This window comes from Heptranchias perlo, chromosome 10 (genome assembly GCF_035084215.1).
Source record: "Heptranchias perlo isolate sHepPer1 chromosome 10, sHepPer1.hap1, whole genome shotgun sequence".
NCBI classification, from domain to species: Eukaryota; Metazoa; Chordata; class Chondrichthyes; order Hexanchiformes; family Hexanchidae; genus Heptranchias; species Heptranchias perlo.
In genome coordinates this window covers 14,526,688-14,551,328 of record NC_090334.1, presented here as the reverse complement: position 1 = coordinate 14,551,328, position 24,641 = coordinate 14,526,688, and the positions used below count along the sequence as shown (strand labels likewise).

General features: G+C 47.5%; 1 protein-coding gene across 1 annotated transcript in view; it reads right to left on the bottom strand.

The window, feature by feature from the left end:
- Window positions 1-24,641, bottom strand: part of LOC137326296 (bcl-2-modifying factor-like) — a 67,858-nt gene that overhangs the window by 19,961 nt on the left and 23,256 nt on the right. The window contains exons 2-3 of the mRNA XM_067991247.1: window positions 22,162-22,545; window positions 13,094-13,278 (exon numbers count right to left, since the gene is read on the bottom strand). Of these exons, the coding sequence (XP_067847348.1) occupies window positions 13,094-13,278; window positions 22,162-22,477 (501 nt within the window). The 5' untranslated portion in view covers window positions 22,478-22,545. The remainder of the gene's footprint in view (window positions 1-13,093; window positions 13,279-22,161; window positions 22,546-24,641) is intronic.

Sequence of the window (24,641 nt, the reverse complement as noted above, 5' to 3'; positions counted from 1 at the left end):
CAGCTGACCTCAGCCCAGGTGTCCCTGGGCTCGGCACAGGACAAGTCAGCCAGATTTCCCACACCTGTTTACTCTCCAGCACCCTCTGTTGAAACGCACATGTGGGTGGGCATCGGTGGCGGGGGCGGGGGGGGGGGGGGTGGGGGGGAGGTGAGGGGGTGAGGGGTCAGACAGCTTGTGGGTTCATCCGGGACATCGACAACCGTCGTACGGCCCGCTGCCACTCTCTGCCTGGGTGCGTACGTGAAGAAAGGCTATTTGGCTGGGTACAGGGGAGTGGCACAGGGTCAGTGCAGAGGGGAGAGGGCAAAACTGGCATTCTGCTCGACAGCTCAGACAGAGATGCCAACTGAATGAAGGAAACTGGGAACGTGGGATACGAGGAAATGGAACCCGGGGAGGCGGGATCGCTAGGAGCCCATTGGTGAGGACCAATTTCATCCCCAGACCGTATAAATGATGCGATTTGTGCATTGCCAGACTGGAGGCCAACGTAGGTCAGAGAGTAGGTCAGAGAGCATGGGGTGATGGGTGAACGGGCATTGGTGCGGGTTATGAAACGGGCAGCAGGATTTTGGATGAGCTCAAGTTTACGGCTTCACAATTCAGGGCTCAATACGTCCCTTCGGGAAGCAAAGGGTTAACAGGCCTGCAGATGCTCAGACAGCCAGAGCCAGCTACACAAGAGGGGAGGAGTCACCGTTTGCCCTTCAGCAGAGCCCTGAGGCCAAAACACTATCGGAGGCTTTCTTTGCGGAGATAAGGCACACAGTGAAAGTATTATGTGCACAAATGCTCAACTTTCAGACTGACAACACTATTACAGGTGCTACGCACCACTGACAACCATTCCAACCCTCTGCAGCCCAGGCACAATAGAGCAATGAGATCACTTCAAGCAGCAAGCAGACTTTGATTAAAAAGCAACAACCACTTCCTTACAAGTGGGACTGGAACGCTCGCAGAAATTGTTTGCAAAGAATTAAGATCGCCTTTGCTGTCTATTACAATAAAAGATGGGTTCATCATACTTTTTCTGCTTTCACATTAACTACGGTCACAGTGCTAGTCACCACATGTCACACTAGCCATGGTCACTGTGCTTGTCACCACATGCGACACACTAGTCAAGGGCACCATGCTCGTCACCTCATGTGTCACACTAGCCACAGTCAAAGTGCTAGTTACCATATGTGTTACACTAGCCCCGGTCACAGCACTAGTCACCACATGAGTCACAGTACCCATGTTCACTGTGCTAGTCACCACCATGTGTTACAGTAGCCACAGTCACAGCGCTAGTCACATGTGTTACACTGGCCACGGTCATGGTGCTAGTCACCATACCTGTCACACTAGCCAAGTTCACGGTGCTCGTCATCACATGTCACACTAGCCACTGTCACACTGCTTGTCACCACATGCGTCACACTAGCCACAGACACAGTCCTGACCGCCGCATGTGTGCCACATCTGTCACCACATCTGTCACACTAGCCCTGATTACAGCGCTAGTCACCACATCTGTCACACTAGCCCCGATTACAGCGCTAGTCACCACATCTGTCACACTAGCCCCGATTACAGCGCTAGTCACCACATCTGTCACACTAGCCCCGATTACAGCGCTAGTCACCACATCTGTCACACTAGCCCCGATTACAGCGCTAGTCACCACATCTGTCACACTAGCCCCGATTACAGCGCTAGTCACCACATGTGTCACACTAGCCACAGTCATAGTGCTGGCCACCGCTTGTGTCACACTAGTCATGGTCACTGTGCTAGTCTCCACATGTTTCACACTAGCCACGGTCACAGGAATAGTCACCATATATGTCACAATAGCCATAATCACAGCTGGCCACCACATGTGTCTCACTGGCCACGGTCACAGCTATAGTCACCACATGATTCACACTCGCCACAGTCATAGTGCTGACCATGGCATGTGCCACACTAGCTGCGGTGAATGTGCTCGTCTCCACATAAGACCATAAGAGATAGGAGCAGGAGTAGGCCATTCGGCCCCTCGAGCCTGCTCCGCCATTTAATGAGATCATGACTGATCTGATTTTTACCTCAACTCCACTTTCCTGCCCTTTCCCCATATTCTTTGACTCCCTTGCTGATCAAAAATTTGTCTAACTCAGCCTTGAATGTATTCAATGACTCAGACTCCACAGCTTTTTGGGGTAAAGAATTCCAAAGATTCACGACCCTCTGGGAGAAGAAATTCCTCCTCATTTCCGTCTTAAACGGGCGACCCCTTATTCTGAGACTATGCCCCCTAGTTTTAGATTCCCCATGGGGGGGGGGGGAACATCCTCTCAGCATCTACCCTATCGAGTCCCCTCAGAATCTTATATGTTTCAATAAGATTTCCTCTCATTCTTCTAAACTCCAATGAGTAGAGACCCAACCTGTTCAATCTTTCCTCATGAGACAACCCTTCCATACCCGGAATCAACCTAGTGAACCTTCTCTGAACTGCCTCCAATGCAAGTATGTCCTTCCTTAAATAAGGGCACCAGAACTGTACGTAGTACTCCAGGTGTGGTCTCACCAGCACTTTGTACAGTTGTAGCATGACTTCCCTGCTTTTATACTCCATCCCCCTAGAAATAAAGGCCAATATTCCGTTTGCCTTCCGGATTACCTGCTGCACCTGTATGTTGACTTTTTTGTGTTTCATGTACGAAGACACCCAGATCCCTCTGTACCGCAGCATTTTGTAGTATTTCTCCATTCAAATAATATTTTGCTTTTTTATTTTTCCTCCCAAAGTGGATGACTTCACATTTTCCCACATTATATTCCATCTGCCAAAATTTTGCCCATTTGTTTAACCTGTCAATATCCCTTTGCAGACACTTTGTGTCCTCATCGCAACTTGCTTTTCCACCTATCTTTGTATCATCAGCAAATTTGGCCACAAGACACTCTGTTCCTTCATCCGAGTCATTGATATATATTGTAAATAGTTGAGGCCCCAGCACTGATCCCTGCGGCACCCCACTAGTTACAGATTGCCATTTTCAAAATGACCCTTTTATCCCGACTCTTTGTTTTCTGTTAGTTAGCCAATTCTCTATCCATACCAGTATATGACCCTCAACACCATGAGCTCTTATCTTGTGCAGTAATCTTTTATGTGGCACCTTATCGAATGCCTTTTGGAAATCCAAATATACTGTATCCATTGGTTCCCCTTTATCCACCCTGCCCGTTACTTCCTCAAAGAACTCTAATAAATTTGTCAGACATGATTTCCCCTTCATAAAACCATGTTGACCCTCCTTGATTGTATTACAATTCTCCAAATGTCCTGCTACTACTTCCTTAATAATCGATTCTAGCATTTTCCCAATGACAGATGTTAGGCTAATTGGTCTATAATTACCTGCTTTTTGTCTCACTCCCTTTGCAGTTTTCCAATCCGCTGGGACCTTTCCAGAATCTAGTGAATTCTGGAAGATTACAACCAATGCATCCACTATCTCATGTTTCACACCAGCCATAGTCACAATGCTAGTCATCACATGTCACACTGGCCACGGTCACAGGGATAGCCACCACGTGTCACACTAGCCACGCTCATGGTGCTAGTTACCACATGCGCCACACTAGCCACGGTCACGTTAGTCACCACTTGTGTCACACTAGCTATGGTCATGGTGCTAGTCACCACATGCGTCACACTGGCCACGGTCACAGTGCTAGTCACCACATGGATTACATGAGCCACACTCAAAGTACTTTTGAGGTGCAGTCACTGTTGTAATGTAGGAAATGCAGCAGCCAATTTGCACACAGCAAGGTCCCACAAACAGCAATATGATAATAACCAGATAATCTATTTTAGTGATGTTGGTTGAGGAATAAATATTGGCCAGAACACTGGGGAGAACACCCCTGCTCTTCTTCAAAAGAGTGCCAGGGATCTTTTACATACACTTGCGGGGGCAGATGGGGCCTCAGTTTATCGTCTTATCTGAAAGACGGAACCAAAATATTCATGCAAAAGTGCACTTGTGAGGGCTCTGCTGCCGAATAGCCTGCTGGCATTCACTGTGTAAAATCGCACATGGAGAACCCTCTTGCAGCCAGGTGCCAAAGGGGCTGTTGCTGCCAAACAAATTGCACTCCACCAAAACTGGGGGGTGGTTTTCTGAGTTTGCTCCACTGGTGAGGCGTCTCTCCTATTGGCCACACGTTTCTGGAAATCACAGGGTTAATGGGTAGAGAACAGTGGGCAGTGCTGTGCTCGAATTCCCGAGGTACACTGCAGACGTGGTCAAGGGTCCCAGCCTAGGGCATAGACCCAGAACACGAGCCCCAGCTCAACTGTAGGGCAGCGAGAAAAGACCACACTGCCTTACAAAATGTTTTAAACAGAGGCTGACACAGTGACAGGAGCCGCCATTCCTCCTCCCCATTCCATCCCATTCCTCCTCCCCATCCCATTCCTCCTCCCCATTCCATCCCATTCCCCCTCACCATCCTACCTCCTTCCCCCTCCCCTTCCCCTGATCACTCCCTTTTTCTCCCCTTGGCATTCCCCCTCCCCATCCTCCCCACAACTCCCCTCTCCCTGGCCGCTCCACCCTCCCCATCCTCCCCACCACTCCATCTCCTCTTCCCCATCCCTCCCCTTCTCGCCATCCTTATATTCCTTCCCCTCCCCTCTCCTCCTCCCCTCCCCCGATCATGCCCCTCCCATCTCTCCCCATCCCGGGCATCCCACTCCCTCCCCTCCCAAACCATGCCCCTCCCTCCCCCTCTCCCCATCCCCTCCCCTCCCAAGCCATGCCCCTCACCCCCTCTCTCCCCCTCCCCTCCTCTGGTGATGAGCAGAGCTGCAGGAAGGTACAACTGTGGCTCGGAGCAGCAATCTCCAAACTGCAGCCCTTTAGTGGTGTCAAGGAGCTGAAGAGTTAAAGGGTGGCACTGCCTGCAGGACCCTGCTGTGTGATGGGAGGCGTCTACATTGGAGGTCAATCCAGGACACAGCACGGGTCCTGGCTCAGCACGCAGAGGGGAGGGAAAAATCAATCAGCAAGACATTTGGACTGGAGCATTCACTGACGATCCCGAGCTTGCAGTGAGGGGAGTCCTCCGGATTGCCCCTCAAAACCTCCCCCCCGCCGGGCGTGTATCTCCACCAGGAGCAGTGCCCCTGCACACACACACACACACACACACACACACACCGATGTGGAAGCAAGGTAGCGTGGGTAGTCTGGGGCGAGTCATGCTGGCAGCTGCAGCGATGACTCAGCCCCTAAATATAGAGCAGCCTGTAAACACAGACAAGACACGCAGACAGGAGCAGTCACCGCAGGGCTAAACTGTCGCACGCACCATTTACAAAGACATCATTGTGTAAGAGCAGTTATCGAGACCCGCTGCTGATAAGGACTTGCCGTCGATTAAGCAAAGCAGGTTGAAGGACAGCAGGAACCCTCAGCTTGCTCGCCCGCCCGCCCGCCCCCTCGGGACATGGGTGTTTGGCACTGGGCTATTCCCTCGCGTTCAAAATCATCCGGGAGTCACATCACCTCATCCTAACCCTGTCCCCGTGCCCTGTACCTTGCCCTGCCCTCACTCAGGGTGAGATGGTGGGGCTAGTGCTGCAGATTTACAGGGCATCTCGGCCCAGTAACTCTTGGCTGGCTTCATACTCCAAAATGTGGCCCTGCATCAGTCCCACTACACTTCGGAGTAAAGCTTTGGGAGGCTGAGGAAGAGGCATAATCTTCTTCAAAGTACTACCTGACTGTCCATTGAAAAAGGTGTAAAGGTATCTATAAATTTGCTAATATATTTCATTTAGATACATACATATATATATATATATATACACATGATATATATACATCACTAAAACAGATTATTGGATCATTTATCTCATTGGTATTTGTGGGATCTTGCAGTGCACAAATTTGCTGCCGTGTTTCCCTACTTTACATCAGAGACTACACTTCAAAAAGTACTTCATTGGCTGTGAAGAGCTTTGGGACAACATGAGGTCCTGAAAGGCGCTATATAAATGCAAGTTCCCTCTTGGTTTAATACAGGCAATTTTTTTTCAGTAGACAATGGGTCTCTTCTTGTTATGTGGTGGGGGGGAATTAAAGTAATGATCCCAAAGCCAAATTCAGATGTGCTCTGCGGTCATTCCCGGCCCCTGTCTATGTTATCTGGGATTACACATGAAGAATAGGCACCTGGTAAATTTTACTGGTGCAGGTGCCTGTGGAACTGTAGCCCAAAATCAGTCTTCACATTCGGGTAGGTAAGGGAGGAAATCAGGTGGGAGGGAAGGGTACACATCCCACAAGTGTGGGCGAGCGAGACTGTATTATGTGTCTAATTCCATTAACTGGGCAACAAAAATCATGGCAGATGATTCGAGTCACATGGCTTCGTACCACGATGGTTCCCAAAGCTCTCCACCACGAGGGTCTTTCCTCACCTCATGTCTGGGTCTGTTGTAGACTAATTGATAGAGGTTGATTGCCACGATTAGTCGGCAACTCCATTATCATTGTATCATGCGACTACCAGGATGGTAGAAGGCCAACTAGATGGACCTTGGTCTTTCTTCGCCTAGTACTTCCCGTGATCCTATGACAGACCCTTGCGGTCAGTTTATAGCAGACATTGTTTGCAGCATGTACATAAGATTGCATCACACCGAGAGTGACAAATGGTTGGCCGTCAGTTCCAGACAGTAACGCTCATGGTTTATGTACAGGATATACAAAGGGGCTTGATGGTTTACCAAACATAAACCACCAGCTGAGGCTCCTGATTCACTAGTGGTTTTATTTTTCCAACAGTCACTGGGTCCCCTGACATGTTTTGTTTTGAAACATGACAGATAATTCTGCAACTTTATTCAAGTGTACCCTCCTCCAGCCCTGCAACCCTCCGAGATTTCTATATTCCTCCAATTCTGGCCTCTTGTGCATCCCCGATTTTCTTCGCTCCACCATTGGCGGCCGTGCCAACGTTCTTCTAGGTCCCAAGCTCTAGACTTCCCTCTCCAAACATCTCCGCCTCTCTATCTCTTCCCTCCAGTGGCCATGCTTCACGTGTTAGCCTGAGCAGAGAATGTCAGGTATGTTATTCATCTGTTTTAAGTGACCTTAGTAGAGGAATAAATGTTGGCCAGGACACCGGGGACAACTCCTGGTGTCCTCTGCTCTTCTTCGAAATAATGCAGTGGAATCTTTTACGTCCAGCTGAGAGGGCAGACGGGGCCTCGGTTTAACATGTCATCTGAAAGACAGCACCTCCAACAGAGAGAGAGAGTGTTTGTGTGTGTGTAATATAATATACACCTGCACGTATATTTATGTATGTCGACAGCTATCAAGCAGCACTTACTCACCAATAACCTGCTTGCCGATGCTCAGTTTGGGTTCCACCAGGACCACTCGGCTCCAGACCTCATTACAGCCTTGGTCCAAACATGGACAAAAGAGCTGATTTCTAGAGGTGAGGTGAGAGTGACTGCCCTTGACATCAAGGCAGCATTTGATCGAGTGTGGCACCAAGGAACATAGGAACAGGAGTAGGCCATTCAGCCCCTCGTGCCTGCTCTGCCATTTGATAAGATCATGGCTGGTCTGTGATCTAACTCCATATACCTGCCTTTGGCCCATATCCCTTAATCCCTTTGGTTGCCAAAAAGCTATCTATCTCACATTTAAATTTAGCAATTGAGCTAGTATCAATTCCCGTTTGCGGAAGAGAGTTCCAAACTTCTACAACCCTTTGTGTGTAGAAATGTTTTCTAATCTCGCTCCTGAAAGGTCTGGCTCTAATTTTTAGACTGTGCCCCCTGCTCCTAAAATCCCCAACCAGCGTAAATAGTTTCTCTCTATCCACCCTACCTGTTCCCCTTAATATCTTATAAACTTCGATCAGATCACCCCTTAACCTTCGAAACTCCAGAGAATACAACCCCAATTTGTGTAATCTCGCCTCGTAACTTAACCCTTGAAGTCCGGGTATCATTCAAGTAAACCTACGCTGCACTCCCTCCAAGGCCAATATGTCCTTCCGAAGGTGCGGTGCCCAGAACTGCTCACAGTACTCCAGGTGCAGTCTAACCAGGGTTTTGTATAGCTGCAGCATAACTTCTGCCCCCTTGTACTCGAGTCCTCCAGATATAAAGGCCAGTATTCCATTTGCCTTCTTGATTATTATCTGCACCTGTTCATGACACTTCAATGATCTATGTACCTGAACCCCTAAGTCCCTTTGGACATCCACTGTTTTTAACTTTTTACCATTTAGAAAGTACCCTGTTCTATCCTTTTTTGATCCAAAGTAGATGACCTCACATTTGCCTACATTGAATTCCATTTGCCACAGTTTTGCCCATTCACCTAATCTATCAATATCGCTTTGTAATTTTATGTTTTCATCTACACTGCTTACAATGCCACCAATCTTTGTGTCATCGGCAAACTTAGATATGAGACTTTCTATGCCTTCATCTAAGTCGTTAATAAATATTATGAATAATTGAGGCCCCAAGACAGATCCCTGCGGGACTCCACTAGTCACATCCTGCCAATGTGAGTACCTTCCCATTATCCCTACTCTCTGTCGCCTTTCGCTCAGCCAACTTCCTAACCAAGTCCGTACTTTTCCCTCGATTCCATGGGCTTCTATCTTAGCTCACAGTCTCTTTTGTGGGACCTTATCAAATACCTTCTGGAAGTCCATATAAATAACATCCATTGACATTCCCCTGCCCACTACTTTAGTCACCTCTTCAAAAAATTCAATCAGGTTTGTCATAAATCCATGCTGGCTCTCTCTGATTAACTGAAAATTCTCAAGGTGTTCAGTCACCCTATCCTTAATTATAGACTCAGCATTTTCCCCACAACAGATGTTAGGCTAACTGGTCTATAAGTCCCCAGTTTCCCTCTCTCTCCTTTCTTAAAAAGCAGAGTGACATGAGCCCTAGTAAAATTGAAGTCAATGAGAATCAGGGGAAACTCTCCAGTGGCTGGAGTCATACCTAGCACAAAGGAAGATGGTAGTGGTTGTTGGAGGCCAATCATCTCAGCCCCAGGACATTTCTGCAGGAATTCCTCAGGGCTGTGTCCTAGGCCCAACCATCTTCAGCTGCTTCATCAATGACCTTCCCTCCATCATAAGGTCAGAAATGGGGATGTTCACTGATGATTGCACAGTGTTCAGTTCCATTCGCAACCCCTCAGATAATGAGGCAGTCAGTGCCCGCATGCAGCAAGACCTGGACAACATCCAGGCTTGGGCTGATAACTGGCAAGTAACATTCGTGCCAGAAAAGTGCCAGACAATGACCATCTCCAACAAGAAAGAGTCTAACCATCTCCCCTTGACATTCAACGGCATTACCATCGCCAAACGCCCACCATCAACATCCTGGGGGTCACCATTGACCAGAAACTTAACTGGACCAGCCATATAAATACTGTGGCTACAAGAGCAGGTCAGAGACTGGGTATTCTGCGGCGAATGACTCACCTCCTTACTCCCCAAAGCCTTTCCACCATCTACAAGGCACAAGTCAGGAGTGTGATGGAATACTCTCCACTTGCCTGGATGAGTGCAGCTCCAACAACACTCAAGAAGTTTGACACCATCCAGGACAAAGCAGCCCGCTTGATTGGCACCCCATCCAACACCTTAAACATTCACTCCCTTCACTACTGGCACACCGTAGCTACAGTGTGTACTACCCACAGGATGCACTGCAGCAACTCGCCAAGGCTTCTTCGACAGCACCTCCCAAATCCGCGACCTCTACCACCTAGAAGGACAAGGGCAGCAGGCACATGGGAACAACACCACCTGCACATTCCCCTCCAAGTCACACACCATCCCGATTTGGAAATATTTCGCCCTTTCTTCATCGTCGCTGGGTTAAAATCCTGGACCTCCCTACCTGACAGCACTGTGGGAGAACCTTCACCACACGGACTGCAGCGGTTCAAGAAGGCGGCTCACCACCACCTTCACAAGGGCAACTAGGGATGGGCAATAAATGCTGGCCTTGCCAGCGACGCCCATATCCCATGAACGAATAAAAATTTATATATATAAAATATATATTATATATATAAATAAATATGCCCTTCTAAAATGGATCTCATGGGGATAAACACCCAATTTATAAAAGGTTCTCACTCTTGGGTATCCATTATTCTATATATAAACCATCTGAACCCCTCGATTAGATTGTAGCCTGTAACTCACTCCCGGGTATCCATTATTCTTAATATAAATATATTGGATACATCGATAGACAGACAGACCATTAAGGCACATAGTTGTGGAAGTGTAGTGATAGCTGTAATCTGCATCAGGTCAGGAAATACTTGATGCTGACACTGCATTATATATATGTTAGAAAACATATTCTATTCTCCAACACTGGATTAATGCCATAGTGATTGAAATCTTGTCCTTGCGTTTATATACAATATACAGGTTTTTTTTATTAGAAATAAGAATCTACTATTACTACAAGATTTTTTAATGGTTTTTATATTAAAAAAGCACAAATAAACCACAAACTATAAGTTTCATTATGCCTATGGAAGGTAATAAAGACCAGAGAATAAAAATGGTCTCTGTGGTCTCTTTGTTTACCCGCACAGGATACACACTAATCCTACCATCCAGTTTTAATCAATCGTTTCTCTTTGCACGCCAACTGTCCCTGACTGGCACACTGCCCCATGCCCTGGCATGGAGCTGGGAGTATTAGTACTATCTACTAACCTGTTGGCACAGACTGCATGGAGCCTCTCTGCGCCATCATTCAAGTGCAGTTAACTGCACCTCCCACCAACACACACATTCTTCAGGCCAAACTGGAGGATCCAATTACACGAGATGGGTCAGTGAGATACTATGCAAGGCAATTCGTAACTGTCTCTGAGCCGTGACATGAAAGCAAACTCGTTTAGGCAAATGGTCTCACTAAGGGCTAGTCATACCATCTGTTATGTAACTGTTTGGAGCCCCCTTTTAATTCAGCACAGTAAAGGCTATTCACTGTCTAGCTTTTTGGAGAAAAGATCAGACCCCTTCAGGTTTACTCCCACTGAATAGTATTCGAATAGAATTACATAGAATGTACAGCACAGAAACAGACCATTTGGCCCAATTGGTCTATGCCAGTGTTTAAGCTCCACATGAGCCTCCTCCTAGCTTACTCATCTAACCCTATCAGCATATCCTTCTATCCCTTTCTCCCTCATGTACTCATCCAGTTTCCCCTTAAATGCATCTATACTATTCGCCTCAACTACTCCACGTGGTAGCAAATTCCACATTCTAACCACTCTCTGAGTAAAGAAGTGTCTTCTGAATTCCTTATTGGATTTATTAGTAACTATCTTATATTTATAGCCCCTAGTTTTGGACTCCCCCACAATTGGAAACATCTTCTCTACGTCCACCCTATCAAACCCCATCATAATTTTAAAGCCCTCTATTAAGTCACCCCTCAGCTTCCTCTCTTCTGGAGGAACGAGCCCCAGGCCGTTCAGTCTTTCCTGATAGTTATAACCTCTCAGTTCTGGTATCCTTATAAATCTTTTTTGCAGCTTCTCCAGTACCGCAATATCTGTTTTGTAATATGGGGTCCAGAACTGTGCTCAGTACTCTAAGTGTGGTCTAACCAAGGTTCTATACAAGTTTAACATAACTTCTCTGCTTTTCAATTCTATTCCTTTAGAAATGAACCCCATTTGTTTGTATTTTTTTATAGCCTTGTTAACATGCGTTGCTATTTTTCATGATGTGTGTATCTGTACCCCGAGATCCCTTTGCTCCTCTACCCAATTTAGACACTTATTATCCAAGCAGTATGTGGCCTCCTTATTTTTCCTACCAAAATGCACCACCTCACACTTCTCTATATTGAAATTCATTTGTCATTTACATGCCCACTCTGCAAGTTTATTGTCTTCTTGTATTTTGTTGCAGTCCTCCTCAGTATTAACTACACCCCCAATTTGGCGTTCTCTGCAAATTTTGAAATTGTACTTCTGATTCCCGAGTCCAAATCATTTAAGTAAATGGTGAACAACAGTGGTCCCAGCACTGATCCCTGTTGAACACCACTTCCCACCTTTGGGCTGAGTTCGTGATGCACAGAAAGGAGAAGAGAGAGCTTGCTTCAGGAAGGAAAGAAAGACAGAAAGAAAGAAAGACAAGACAGAAAGTCAGAAAGAAAGACAGAAAGAACGAACATTTATATAGCACCTTTCATAACCTCAGGACATCTCAAAATGGTTCATAGGCAATGAAGTACTTTTGAAGTGCAGTCACTGTTGTAATGTAGGAAATGCGGCAGCCAATTTGCGCACAGCAAAGTCCCACAAACAGCAATGTGATAAAGACCAGATAATCTTTTTTAATGATGTTGGTTGAGAGATAAATATTGGCCAGGACACCGGGGAGAACGCCCTGCTGTTCTTCAAATAGTGCAACGGGATCTTTTACGTCCACCTGAGAGGACAGATGTAAAAGACAGTTTAACATCTCATCTGAAAGATGGCACCTCCGGCAGTACAGCACTTCCTCAGTACTGCACTGAAATGTCAGCCTGGATTATGGGATCAAGTCTCTGGAGTGGGGCTTGAACCCACAACCTTCTGACTCAGAGGCAGTGTTAATCCAGTTCCCTCACACTATCACTCAGTCATCACTACCTGCCAGCACCCTGTTACTCTCTACGGCTATTAAACCAGCTCCCTCACACTGTCACTCAGTAACCACTCCCCCAAGTCGGGTTTACTGACACAGTACTTCGCTGCTTTAACAAAGCAGCCCCGGGAGTTCGGAGGAAAACCACCTCCTCCGATGGGTCCCAACTCCTTCGGGGAGCTGCAGCAAAGGAACGGCAATGCAGCACTTCTACATGTACAAGAGAAAGGTGTCAGTTATGAGGGGTGCCTGGAAGAGGCAGAATAAGCAACTGAGCGCCCATTCCAACAGCAGTGAAACACACCTAGATGGGTTCTATCCCCGTGGGTTATCCCTCCCCAGCTTGCAGCATGTAACCTACCCTGTCCACGTAGGAGCTGTGGAACTGGTCCCCAATCTGCTGCAGCTTCTGTCCGATCCGAATCTCCACTCTCTCCTCCGGCTGCAAATCCATCGGGAGCCCATCCGCTCGATCGCAATGCGGTGCTGTGCTGGCCCGCGGCACTTCAAAAACCTCCGGAAAATGCAGCCGATATCCTGCATTCCCTGGGGGGATATCAAATATATCGTAAACCAACGTGGTTATGTTTCTTCCCCCCACCCCCTTCTTTCTCGACCTCGCTTTCTAAGGGATCGTCTCTGAAGGAAAACAATAGAAAATAGTTAAAGGGATGGTTACACTACAACATTTTCATGTGACCCCCCCCAGTGATATAAATGGAGACCTCTGTTCATTCATCAGCATCATCCGAGTATCTCGTCTCCTGATAGTGGGACTTGCGGATGTTGTGGTGTGAGGGCTCAACGCCTGCAATTGCATTCGTTAAGACATCACCGGACTAGGTCACACTGGAGTCTCTCTTCAGTACAAAACAATTGTTTAAATCACTCTCTTTAAAATAGTCTCCTCCACACACACATATACAGACACGTTTAACGCACCCACACACATATACAGACATACACACACACCTGCACACACATATATGGTCATATATACATGCACACATACACACACACGTGCACCCATGAACACACACATATACACAAACATGCATATGAACAAACACACACATATACACACAGAGCACAATAAAAGAGTGCACTGAATCATAGAAATTTATGGCACAGAAGGAGGTCATTCAGCTCATCATGTCCGTGCCAGCCGAAAAAGAGCCACTCAGCCTAATCCCACTTTCCAGCCTTGTAGGTTACGGCACTTCAAGTGTACATCCAGGTACTCTTTAAATGCGATGAGGGTTTCTGCCTCTACCACCCTTTCAGGCAATGAGTTCCAGTCCCCCACCATCCTCTGGGTGAAAAATTTCTCCTTAACTCCCCTCTAATCCTTCTACCAATTACTTTAAATCTATGCCCCCTGGTTATTGACCTCTCTGCTAAGGGAAATAAGTCCTTCCTATCCACTCTATCTAGGCTCCTCATAATTTCATACACCTCAATTAAATCTCCCCTCAGCCTCCTCTGTTCAAAGAGAACAACCCCAGCCTATCCAATCTTTCCTCATAAAATTCTCCACTCCTGCCAACACCCTCGTAAATCTCCTCTGTACACTCTCTAGTCCAATCACATCTGTCCTGTAATGTGGTGACCAGAACTGTACGCTGTACTCTAGCTGTGGCCTAACTAATGTTTTATACAGTTCTAGCATAACTCCCTGCTCTTATATTCTATGCCTCATCTGATAAAGGCAAGTATCCCATATGCCTTTTTAACCACCTTATCTACCTGTCCTGCTACCTTCAGAGATCTGTGGACATGCACTCCAAGTTCCCTCACTTCCTCTACACCTCTCAGTATCCTCCCATTTATTGTCTATTCCCTTGCCTTGTTTGCCCTCGCGAAATGCATTACCTCGCACTTCTCCGGATTGAATTCCATTTGCCACTTTTCTTCCCACCTGACCAGTCCACTGATATCGTCCTACAGACTACAGCTTCCTTCCTCACTATCAACCACACGGCCAATTTATGTATCATCTGCAAACTTCTTAATCATGCCCCCTACATTTAAGTCTAAAGTCGTTGATTTACTGGGCATGTTGTAAAATAAGATTTTAAATGTCTGTTTTTGAATTTTTTTCCTTTTCCTTCTAGTTTCAGTGCAATGGGGGGGAGGGAGAGAGATCAGTTAATGAGGGTAATTTTGACTTTGGGCGATTGTGTAACAGGAGCGATATTGGATCAACTGTCCATTATACAACCGTTGACTTCGATGGAAATGAAAATCGGGAGAGATGTGTAACTGGCGGCTAAGCACGACATCACCCCTTTTACACTGTCGTCCAAAATCAAAATGACCCACAATGAGGGCCATTTAGTCTGATTGAGTTGGGCTTCAAGCTATCTTACATACAGGGAAATCATTTCTCTGCAGATTGGGAGACAACCACCCCCCCCCCCCAAAAACCCTCCCTTTCACCCCCTGCCTGTGAAAATAGCTTTGATGCAGTTTCACTGGGACGTTATTTCCTCCCTGTCTCTCAAATGCAGATCATTTGCCCTCTCCCCCTTCAGTACCTTGCTCGAGCAGCCACTCTTCCTGAGTGGAACTAAACAATCATCCACAAAGGCCTGCTTTCCAGCAGGGAGTCCCTGGGTAGCAAGCTGGCTGATTTGCCCTCTCCTCAGAATAGGGGGAATTTACACAGCCAGACCCCCCTCCCCTACTGTCATCCTGGAACTCAATAAACTCAACACCCCTCTCCCTCCAGCATCGAACCTGGGTCGGTCCAGTCCTTATAGCTCAGCACTATACCAATTCGGCCACTGGGGGAGCTCAAGAGCCACGCAGAGAAGTGGCAAACTATAGGCAAGTACACAGACTGTACCCAAAGCACATGCAAAGAACACACTCATCGCAGATTAAGTAGACATAAGCAATAAATTTTGTTGCCACAGTGACAACTTTAAGTGCCATTCCGCAAGAGGTTTTCCCTCATACTATGAACTGGAGCGTTAAAATTCTCATCCTTGTTTTTAAATCCCTCCATGATCCTCGCCCCTCCCTATCTCTGTAACCTCCTCCAGCCCTCCGAGATCTCTGCACTCCTCCAATTCTGGCCTCTTGTGCATCCCCGATTTTCATCGCTCCACCATTGGTGGCCGTGTCCTCAGGTGTCCAGGGCCTAAGCTCTGGAATTCCCTCCCGAAACCTCTCTGCCTCTCTCTCCTCCTGTAAGACACTCCATAAAACCTACCTCTTTGACTAAGCTTTATCTCCTTATGTGGCTGGGTGTCAAATTTTGTTTGATAATCGCTCCTGTGAAGTGCCTTGGGAAGTTTTACTATGTTAAAGGCGCTATATAAATACAAGTTGTTGTTAGCGTGTAAAACTTCAAAATCTGATGAAATGTGGAGAAAACAATCACAAATACACCAGAATATTGGACACATTTAGATTAATGAGTGGATTTGGAATACACTTGCTCGTATAAATATATCGCTCTGCCAACAGGCTGTTTTGGATGGTGTGTGCAGCTATCATGGATAAAACTCATTCCAAGGTGGCTGGGTGGCTCGTTTCTCAGCCGGGGCGTAGACAAGATGGGCCGAATGGCCTCCTTCTGTGCCATAAATTTTCTATGCTTCTATATGAAGGTCAGCGTGTCACTGGCGATTAGCGAGGAGATCTTTTCCCACGACTTAAACTACGTAAGACTAAGAATAGACTGAATGTTGGGCGGCTCTCCTTTTCCCAGAGAATTGTGAGCCTCTGGAACACATGGCCAGCTGGTGCGGTGGGTGCTGACTCTGTGCCTTCAAGAGGGAGTTGAACCGGTTCCTGACTGGGGCAGAGATCGCATCATATAGAAGGTAAATGTCTTTATAGATAACACTTGGTCCATGTGATCTCCTGGAGGGCTTTCAATCTCCCGAAGGGGTCGGAGAGGAATTTCCCAAAGTATTCTTTCCCTTATTGGCTGCGGGTTTTTTATCTGTTTTTTGCCTCTCCCAGGAGATTACATGGTTGCCCGGAGTGGAGGGGTGGGGGGATGCCGGGGATGGAGAGGAGGGAGGGAGGGAGGGAAGGAAGTATTTGGGGATACTGCAGCCATCATGGTGTTAGGCAGAATTGATGGACCAGCTGGTCTTTTCCCGCCCATCAATTTTGTATGTTCGGAACCAGACATGTAACCATATTTAAAATCTTGGCTCTCACAAGCTGCGATGCAGCAACCCTGATGGCACTAACTGATTAAGGAGATTTATTTGCCTTGCAGATAAAAGGGACAGCCCGTGCAAGGCATCCATTTCCCAAGAAAGAAAGAACTTGCATTTATATAGCACCTTTGACGTCCTCAGGATGTCCTAAAGCGCTTTACAGCCAATGAAGTACTTTTGAAATGTAGTCACTGCGTTAATGTAGGAAACGCAGCAGCCAATTCGCACAGCAAGGTCCCAAAACAGCAATGAGATAACAACCAGATAGTCTGTTTTTAGGTGTCAGTTGAGGGATAAATATTGTCCAGAACACCAGGGAGAACTCCCCTGCTCTCTTCAAATGGTACTATGGGATCATCCACCTGACAGGGTAGATAGAACCTTGGTTTAACGTCTCATCTGAAAGATGGCAACTCCGACAATGCAGCACTCCCTCAGTACTTGCACTGGAAAATCAGCTGGGGTTTTATACTTAAGTCCCTGGAGTGGGGCTTGAACCCACAACCTTCTGATGTGGAAACAAGAGTGCTACCCACAGAGCCACAGATAAAGGAGAGCCAGCTTAGCTTTCGCAAAGGGAGCTAATGTATCTGGAAGGAAATTCGGATCTTATTTTTTGCGCATTTGCTTCCTTATTGAACCCGTTTTGCAGGTAAAACAAGTTTAGCTGGAAGGCAGCAGCAGCCAGCAGCGAGGGAGAGGAGCGCACTCAAGATGGAAACCAGGTGAGAGTTGTGGTCACCTGCACACCCCTCCCCTCCCCTCCACACCCCCTCCTCCATTGCTGTTTGTGGGAGCTCGCTCTGCACAAATTGGCTGCCGCATTTCCCACGATGACTACACTTTAAAAAGTACTTAATTGGCTGTGAAGTGCTTTGGGACGTCCCGAGGTTGTGAAAGGCGCTATATAAATGCAAGTCCGTTCTTATTCTTGCAAATCGCATTAGCTGTAACTTGCAGTATTATAAGGAAAGAACATGTGATGTAATTTGGGAGGGGCTACAAACTGCAATAAATGCAAAGAACTAAAACTGCCTCTGGCAAAACCCCAAAAAGAGATAACTTAACAGTGGGTATATGAGTCAGGGACGAGACTGGGAGCTGAACCCTCCCGTCTCCATAGATCTCAGCACATGACACAACAGAGCACTCCGATTGCATCAGTCGAGTCATCTGGATGTTAAACTGCTTCGCAAAGTTTCCGAGAAAGATCTCGCCCAGCAACAACCAAAATTCTCGAGCTGAGCATCTGAACCCAAACTGTAACTCTTCTCTGATTGGTGAGCATCTCTGCCTGTGAAGTCAAAGGAGAGAGTAACAGGGTCATTCACTCTCCTCTCCCTTCCACTTTAAAATGAAAAGTTTCTTTCCTAACTTTCTAACCTTCTCTACTGGACGTGGGGAGTCGAGCTGGGGGACGGTTCCATGAGCGCTGCCAGCCCTTCAGTGTTTCGCCCAGCTGGCCTTTCTTCACGGACAAGTCAAGTGAGGTGGCTATTCGACCAAGGGGGGGAAACACAGCTGAGGATGACTGTCCTCACCCAGTGCCCGCACACATGCTCATTCAAGCAAGAGTCCTGCATAGTTTCTTTTTCTTTCCTTAGCACAGCAACACAGTGCCCAATTGCGTCCCTACCTCTGATCACTTAACTCAGTGTAAATAAATAAAACCAGTGCCTTCCTGGTCCGTATGGTCAAGTGCCACATTGAGCATGGCGGGAGCTGATTGGGAATGAATCCAAGTTATTGGTGTAATAAATCCCCAATATACCACGGAGCAGTTCCCAAGGCGGTCAGTAGCCTCTGTCCCTTTTTTTTGGGATTTGCGCATGGAACCAATCCTAGTGGGCCATGATCACTGGGAAAGCCAAATCCACTCCTACAAACTCAATGGCTCTTGTTTGCCTTCACAATTTCCTAGGATACTTGGAGGAGATCCTATTGGATCCCAGCATGGGTTGGTTGACTGGGATTTTAATCCGCATCGCAGTACCCCCGTCATGTGCTAACAAAGCCAATCACCATACCAGGCTGCCAAGTCCCAGGCAACCTGGGAGATTTTTCCAGCGGTTTTTCCCTTCTTTCTAGGTCTGTTGGCAGGGTCATGGGCTGGACATCTTAGGATGAAGCAGTTTCAGTGACTGTGGGAGGAGAATTTTAACCCAGCGCCCCCACTCCCCCCCGCCGCCCAGTGGAAACCAGGCAGTGGGTAGTGACCTACCCCGCCCCCACCCCGGGATCCCGCTGCCTTCCTGCAGGAGTGAATTTTAATCTGCTGTTTTCAGCAGGCGCACCCAGGACACCCGCCGGAAGGCTGTGGGGTCCTGCTTTAAATATGCAAATCGGGCCCCGATGATGTCCCAGACGAAACCCTCCCCACTCCTCCCCCAACACACTGATCACCCGCCCCGAGTTAAAACCGACCGCTATGTATCATTGAGGTGGGGGGCGACACACTGGGCTTCGTTGAATGCTGGGGGGCACTGCTCAGGTGTCCAGAATAAAATACAACCGGCACTGAATTTTCAAATCTCGAGGGTTGGTTCTGCCTTGAATTGTTTACGGCTTTGCCCAAAAAGAAATAAGGAACCTGCATTTCTATAGCACCCTTTACATCCTCAGGATGTCCTAAAGCCCTTTACAGCAAAGGAAGTACTTTTGAACCCTAGTCACTGTTGTAATGTAGAAAACGCGGCAGCCAATTTGCACTCAGCAAGCTCCCACAAACAGCAATGAGCTAATGATCAGATAATCTGTTTTAATGATGTTGGTTGAGGGATAAATATGGGCCAGGATACCGGGCCCTGGTATTCTTCGAATAGTGCCTTGGGATCTTTTACGCCCACCTGAGAGGGCAGATGGAGCCTCGGTTTAACATCTCATCCAGTGGTTGACAGTGCAACATACCTTCAGAACAGCACTGGGTGTCGGCCTAGAATTTGTACTCATATCTCTGGAGTGGGGCTTGAACCATCAACCTTCTGACATCTGTCAGCCTGGCCTGTTTGGGTCCTCCTTTTTACGGGGAGCGGGCAGGAAATTGGACATGAAGCTGAGTTCGGATCGGTCAATGCCCTGTGGGTGGCGGAGAGGGCCCAGGGGCTGAGTGGCCGGGTCCTGCTCCTACTTCTTGTGTTCTTTAGATTTGAGGTTAGGACCAGATCAGCCATGATCTTATTGAATGGCGGAGCAGGCTCGAGGGGCCGATTGGCCTACTCCTGCTCCTATTTCTTATGTTCTTATGTTCCTTTCTTCACGGGCACTTGGTACAGAGGGGCTTCTGAAGCTTGCCCATTTCAGAATGATTCTGCACCTTTTAATTGGATCCCATATCTTGCGTTGGTTTTGTCAATGCTGGATGTTGTATAATCACAGTTGTTATTACTATTGGGGCATTGATTTTTAAAAAATTTATTCTGCTCTCTGTGGCCTACAGCTACTACAAAAATCCACAAATACACCTGGATTGTATACACAGGCCTAGAAATTTGGCAACGTAGCACTCGTTTCTGAGGCGTTACGTGGACACCCAAAATGGCGGGCAGGAAGCGTGCGCACATTTCCAGCCGCAAGTGCGTCGCCCGCCATATTGGATCAAGATAAACAAGAAGCAACCTTTACCCATGCCCGAAATAGGCGTTAGCTCCTTTGCATATGCAAATAAGGGGCCTGACGCTCGATTGAGGCCCCTGCCGCAAATCTGGCCTCATGGTAACAAAGTCCGAGGCCCAATATCTGAGGCTCCTCGGGCCGCTTCATTCTGGCGCAGGATATTTACCCTGAGCGGGGGGAGCCCCCATAGATGGCCGCTCCCGAATTTCTAGGTTGTACTGGTTCCTCCTCTTCCAATTGCTTGGCCTGCCCATTGATTCGATACAAATCTCAGTCGAGAAGTAGAAGAGGTACAGGAGGTACAAGTTGGCACTCTTATATCCTCAGCCTATGCGCAACCACTTTTCTTCCAGTTTTCTCCCCTCTTCTCGTTGCTAGGGAACAGCGCCTCTCCCCGGTGGCCATTCTCCTCGTTTCCCCTAGATAGTGTCAGCAGGCCATTCGACCACAGACAGCGTCACAGCCACGCCCATTCCGAGCCCTCATCCGACATCCACTTCCCAGCATGGGGTCACTGGTTACATCCCAGCATCGGAGACCCTAGATGATTTAGGTTTAGGGTGGAGGTTTGCTGAACTTCACTTTGTTTGCATTTCAGGGGGATTTGGCATGTTTTGCATGTCAGGTTTATAAGAACGAAGGAACATCAAAGATTGATGTTTCCTCTCAATCCTTTCCTCCACGTTCCTCGGATGCCCAACAATCAGCCTTCAGCCAAGTTAGATGTAGGGGAAAGCTCCTCCTGCTCTAACCTTGGAAGGCAACCTTGCTAGACCAGCAGACCATTCCATAAGAAATAGGAGCAGAAGTAGGCCATACAGCCCCTCGAGCCTGCCCCATTCCCCATCCCCTTGTGCTGCCTGGACTAATAATTCACTGGAGGTTTGTGGTGTTGGAACTGCCCCAAATTCATTTTATATAGGACCTTTACAGCTGAGAGAGAAAGGGGGAGGGGGGCAGAGGGGAGAGACAAGGGGGGAGAGAGAGGGATAAACAAAGAGAGAGAGAAAAACAAGGTGGGGGGGGAGAAAAACGAGGGGGAGAGGCAGAGAAAAATGAAGGTGAGACAGAAAAGAGGGAGAAAGAGAAAAGGGAGAGATAGAGAGAGAGAAAGAAGGAAGGAGGGACAGAGAAAAGGGGTAGGGAGGAAGAGAGAAAAGGGGGAGGGAAGTAGAGAGAAGGGGGGTGGCAGACAACAGGGAGGCAGAGAGAGAGATAGGGGAGGGAAGGAGAGAGACAAGGGGAGAGAGGGAGAGAGAGAGAAAAGGGGGAGGCAGATAGGAGGGAGAGGGAAGAGGGGAAGGAAAGAGGAAGAGGGGGAGAGAGAGGAGGGGGGAAAGAAGAGAGGGGGAGGGAGAAAGAGGGGAGGCAAAGAGAAAAGGGATGCAGAGATAGACAGAGAGAGGGTTAAGCCAGAGAAAGAAAGAGAGAAAAAAAAAAGGACTTTTATTGCACTGGCCAGGTCCCAGAGGTGAAAGGTCACTGTTTGAACCGACTACACTGCTCAGTCACACACAACATCAATCTTATAGGCAAAACATGCAAATACTCCATTATCTGACACTCTGCTATCTATCCAACCCAAACAAATGAAATAAATTAACTGAGAATGAATCAGATGGCAGAAAAAGATTACCATAAAACAGTCTTTGTGGCTCACTTCCAACTCCGCTTGGTAACATGGGATTGGCTGACTGTGGGTGGACAGGCGGGGGAGTGGAGCTGGAGGTTTGAGTCCCTCTGTCACACTGCTGCTCCCGGCCGCATCCTGCTCCGCAGGAGTGTACCGATTGTGCTGGAGAGAACAACCGGGAGCGGGCTGAGATCCAGGTCGGAGAGGTGCAAGGTGCACAGTTCCCGCTGGTGTCGCTGTAACCACTGTCGGGGGCCATCAAGTCTTGGCCAAACACTTCATCGTCACTATCGAGCTCCTCCGCCTCGCACTGATCCATGTCATCCAACCCTGGCTTTTGAGTTCTGGGGGAGGGGCTTTCTTGGGAGGGCACGTGGAGGAAGGTTCCTGGGAGGAGAAACACAAAAAACTGATAAAAATGACAGGTTGTCACATCCTGTTTCAATCTACAGTTTGTTGACTTTACGTTTCCCATTGCCTTCAACTCCCCACATCCAGGACAAGACAAAGCTGTAATCCTTTATGGCTTAAAGAAACACAATTCAGATCACCAGGGGCAAATCTTCAGATTCCTTTCCATAGGAGCAGGGGAGAGAAGACAAAGCACCAGCTTAGATTGTGGGCTTAAGTCTCTGGAGTGGGATTTAAACCCACAAACCTTCTGACTCAGGGGCAAGAGTGCTACCCAGTGAGCCAAGGCTGGCAGAGAGGTTAATGTAGGCCAGTAACATACAGATAGATATCGGGAGTCCCTACAAATGGTATGTAGAGTGAAGAGTACTATTCAGAGAACAGCTGGCTTCTTACAGTGCCCTCATCCTGCTGCAGATCTGCACAATATAGATTTCTTCAAAACACAAGCTAAAAACAACCACGGGGGAGACAGGACATCTGTGAGAAGCCAACACTCTACTGTAAGTGAAGTCAGTCACTTCCCGGCAACGTCACTACATGTTATTGAGCAAGCGTGGCCTTGTTTACAGAGTCACAGGTGGGTGCAGATAGCGAGAAAGAGCGAGAGAGAGAGAGAGAGACAATCCCACAGAGACAGAAGGACAAGAGGAACACAAACAGAGCCATCAACACAGAGACAGGCCGACACGCAGAAAGAGACAAACACACACAAGGAGGCACACAGACAAAGGGAAGCACAGAAACAGAGAGACACACACAGAAAACAGACAACAACATCAATCTATATAGCACCTTTAAGGTAGAAAAAATGTCCCAAGGTGCTTCACGGAGGCACAATCAGTCAAAAATGGACAGATACACAGAGAACAAGAAACAGATAGAGAGAGAGAAACAGACACACAGAAACAGAGAGAGAAAGAAACAGACTCATACTGAAAGAGAGAGGGAAACAGACACACACAGAAACAGAAAGAGAGAGAGAGAGGGAAACAGAGACAGAGAAACAGAGAGAGAGAGAGAGAGGGAAACAGAGACAGAGAAACAGATACAGAGAGAGGGAAACAGAGACACAGAAACAGATAGAGAGAGAGGGAAACAGACACACAGAAACAGAGAGAGAGAAAGGGAAACAGAGACAGAGAAACAGATACAGAGAGAGGGAAACAGAGACAGAGAAACAGATACAGAGAGAGGGGAAACAGAGACACAGAAACAGATAGAGAGAGGGAAACAGAGACACACAGAAACAGATACAGAGAGAGGGAAACAGAGACAGAGAAACAGATACAGAGAGAGGGAAACAGAGACACAGAAACAGATACAGAGAGAGGGAAACAGAGACACAGAAACAGATACAGAGAGAGGGAAACAGAGACACAGAAACAGATACAGAGAGAGGGAAACAGAGACACAGAAACAGATACAGAGAGAGGGAAACAGAGACACAGAAACAGATACAGAGAGAGGGAAACAGAGACACAGAAACAGATACAGAGAGAGGGAAACAGAGATACAGCAACAGATACAGAGAGAGGGAAACAGAGACAGAGAAACAGATACAGAGAGAGGGAAACAGAGACACACAGAAACAGATACAGAGAGAGGGAAACAGAGATACAGCAACAGATACAGAGAGAGGGAAACAGAGACAGAGAAACAGATACAGAGAGAGGGAAACAGAGACAGAGAGAGGGAAACAGAGCGAGGGAAACAGAGAGAGGGAAACAGAGATACAGCAACAGATACAGAGAGAGGGAAACAGAGACACAGAAACAGATACAGAGAGAGGGAAACAGAGATACACAGAAACAGATACAGAGAGAGGGAAACAGAGACACAGAAACAGATACAGAGAGAGAGAAACAGAGACACAGAAACAGATACAGAGAGAAACAGAGACACAGAAACAGATACAGAGAGAGAGAAACAGAGACACAGAAACAGATACAGAGAGAGGGAAACAGAGACAGAGAAACAGATACAGAGAGAGGGAAACAGAGACACAGAAACAGATACAGAGAGAGGGAAACAGAGACACAGAAACAGATACAGAGAGAGGGAAACAGAGA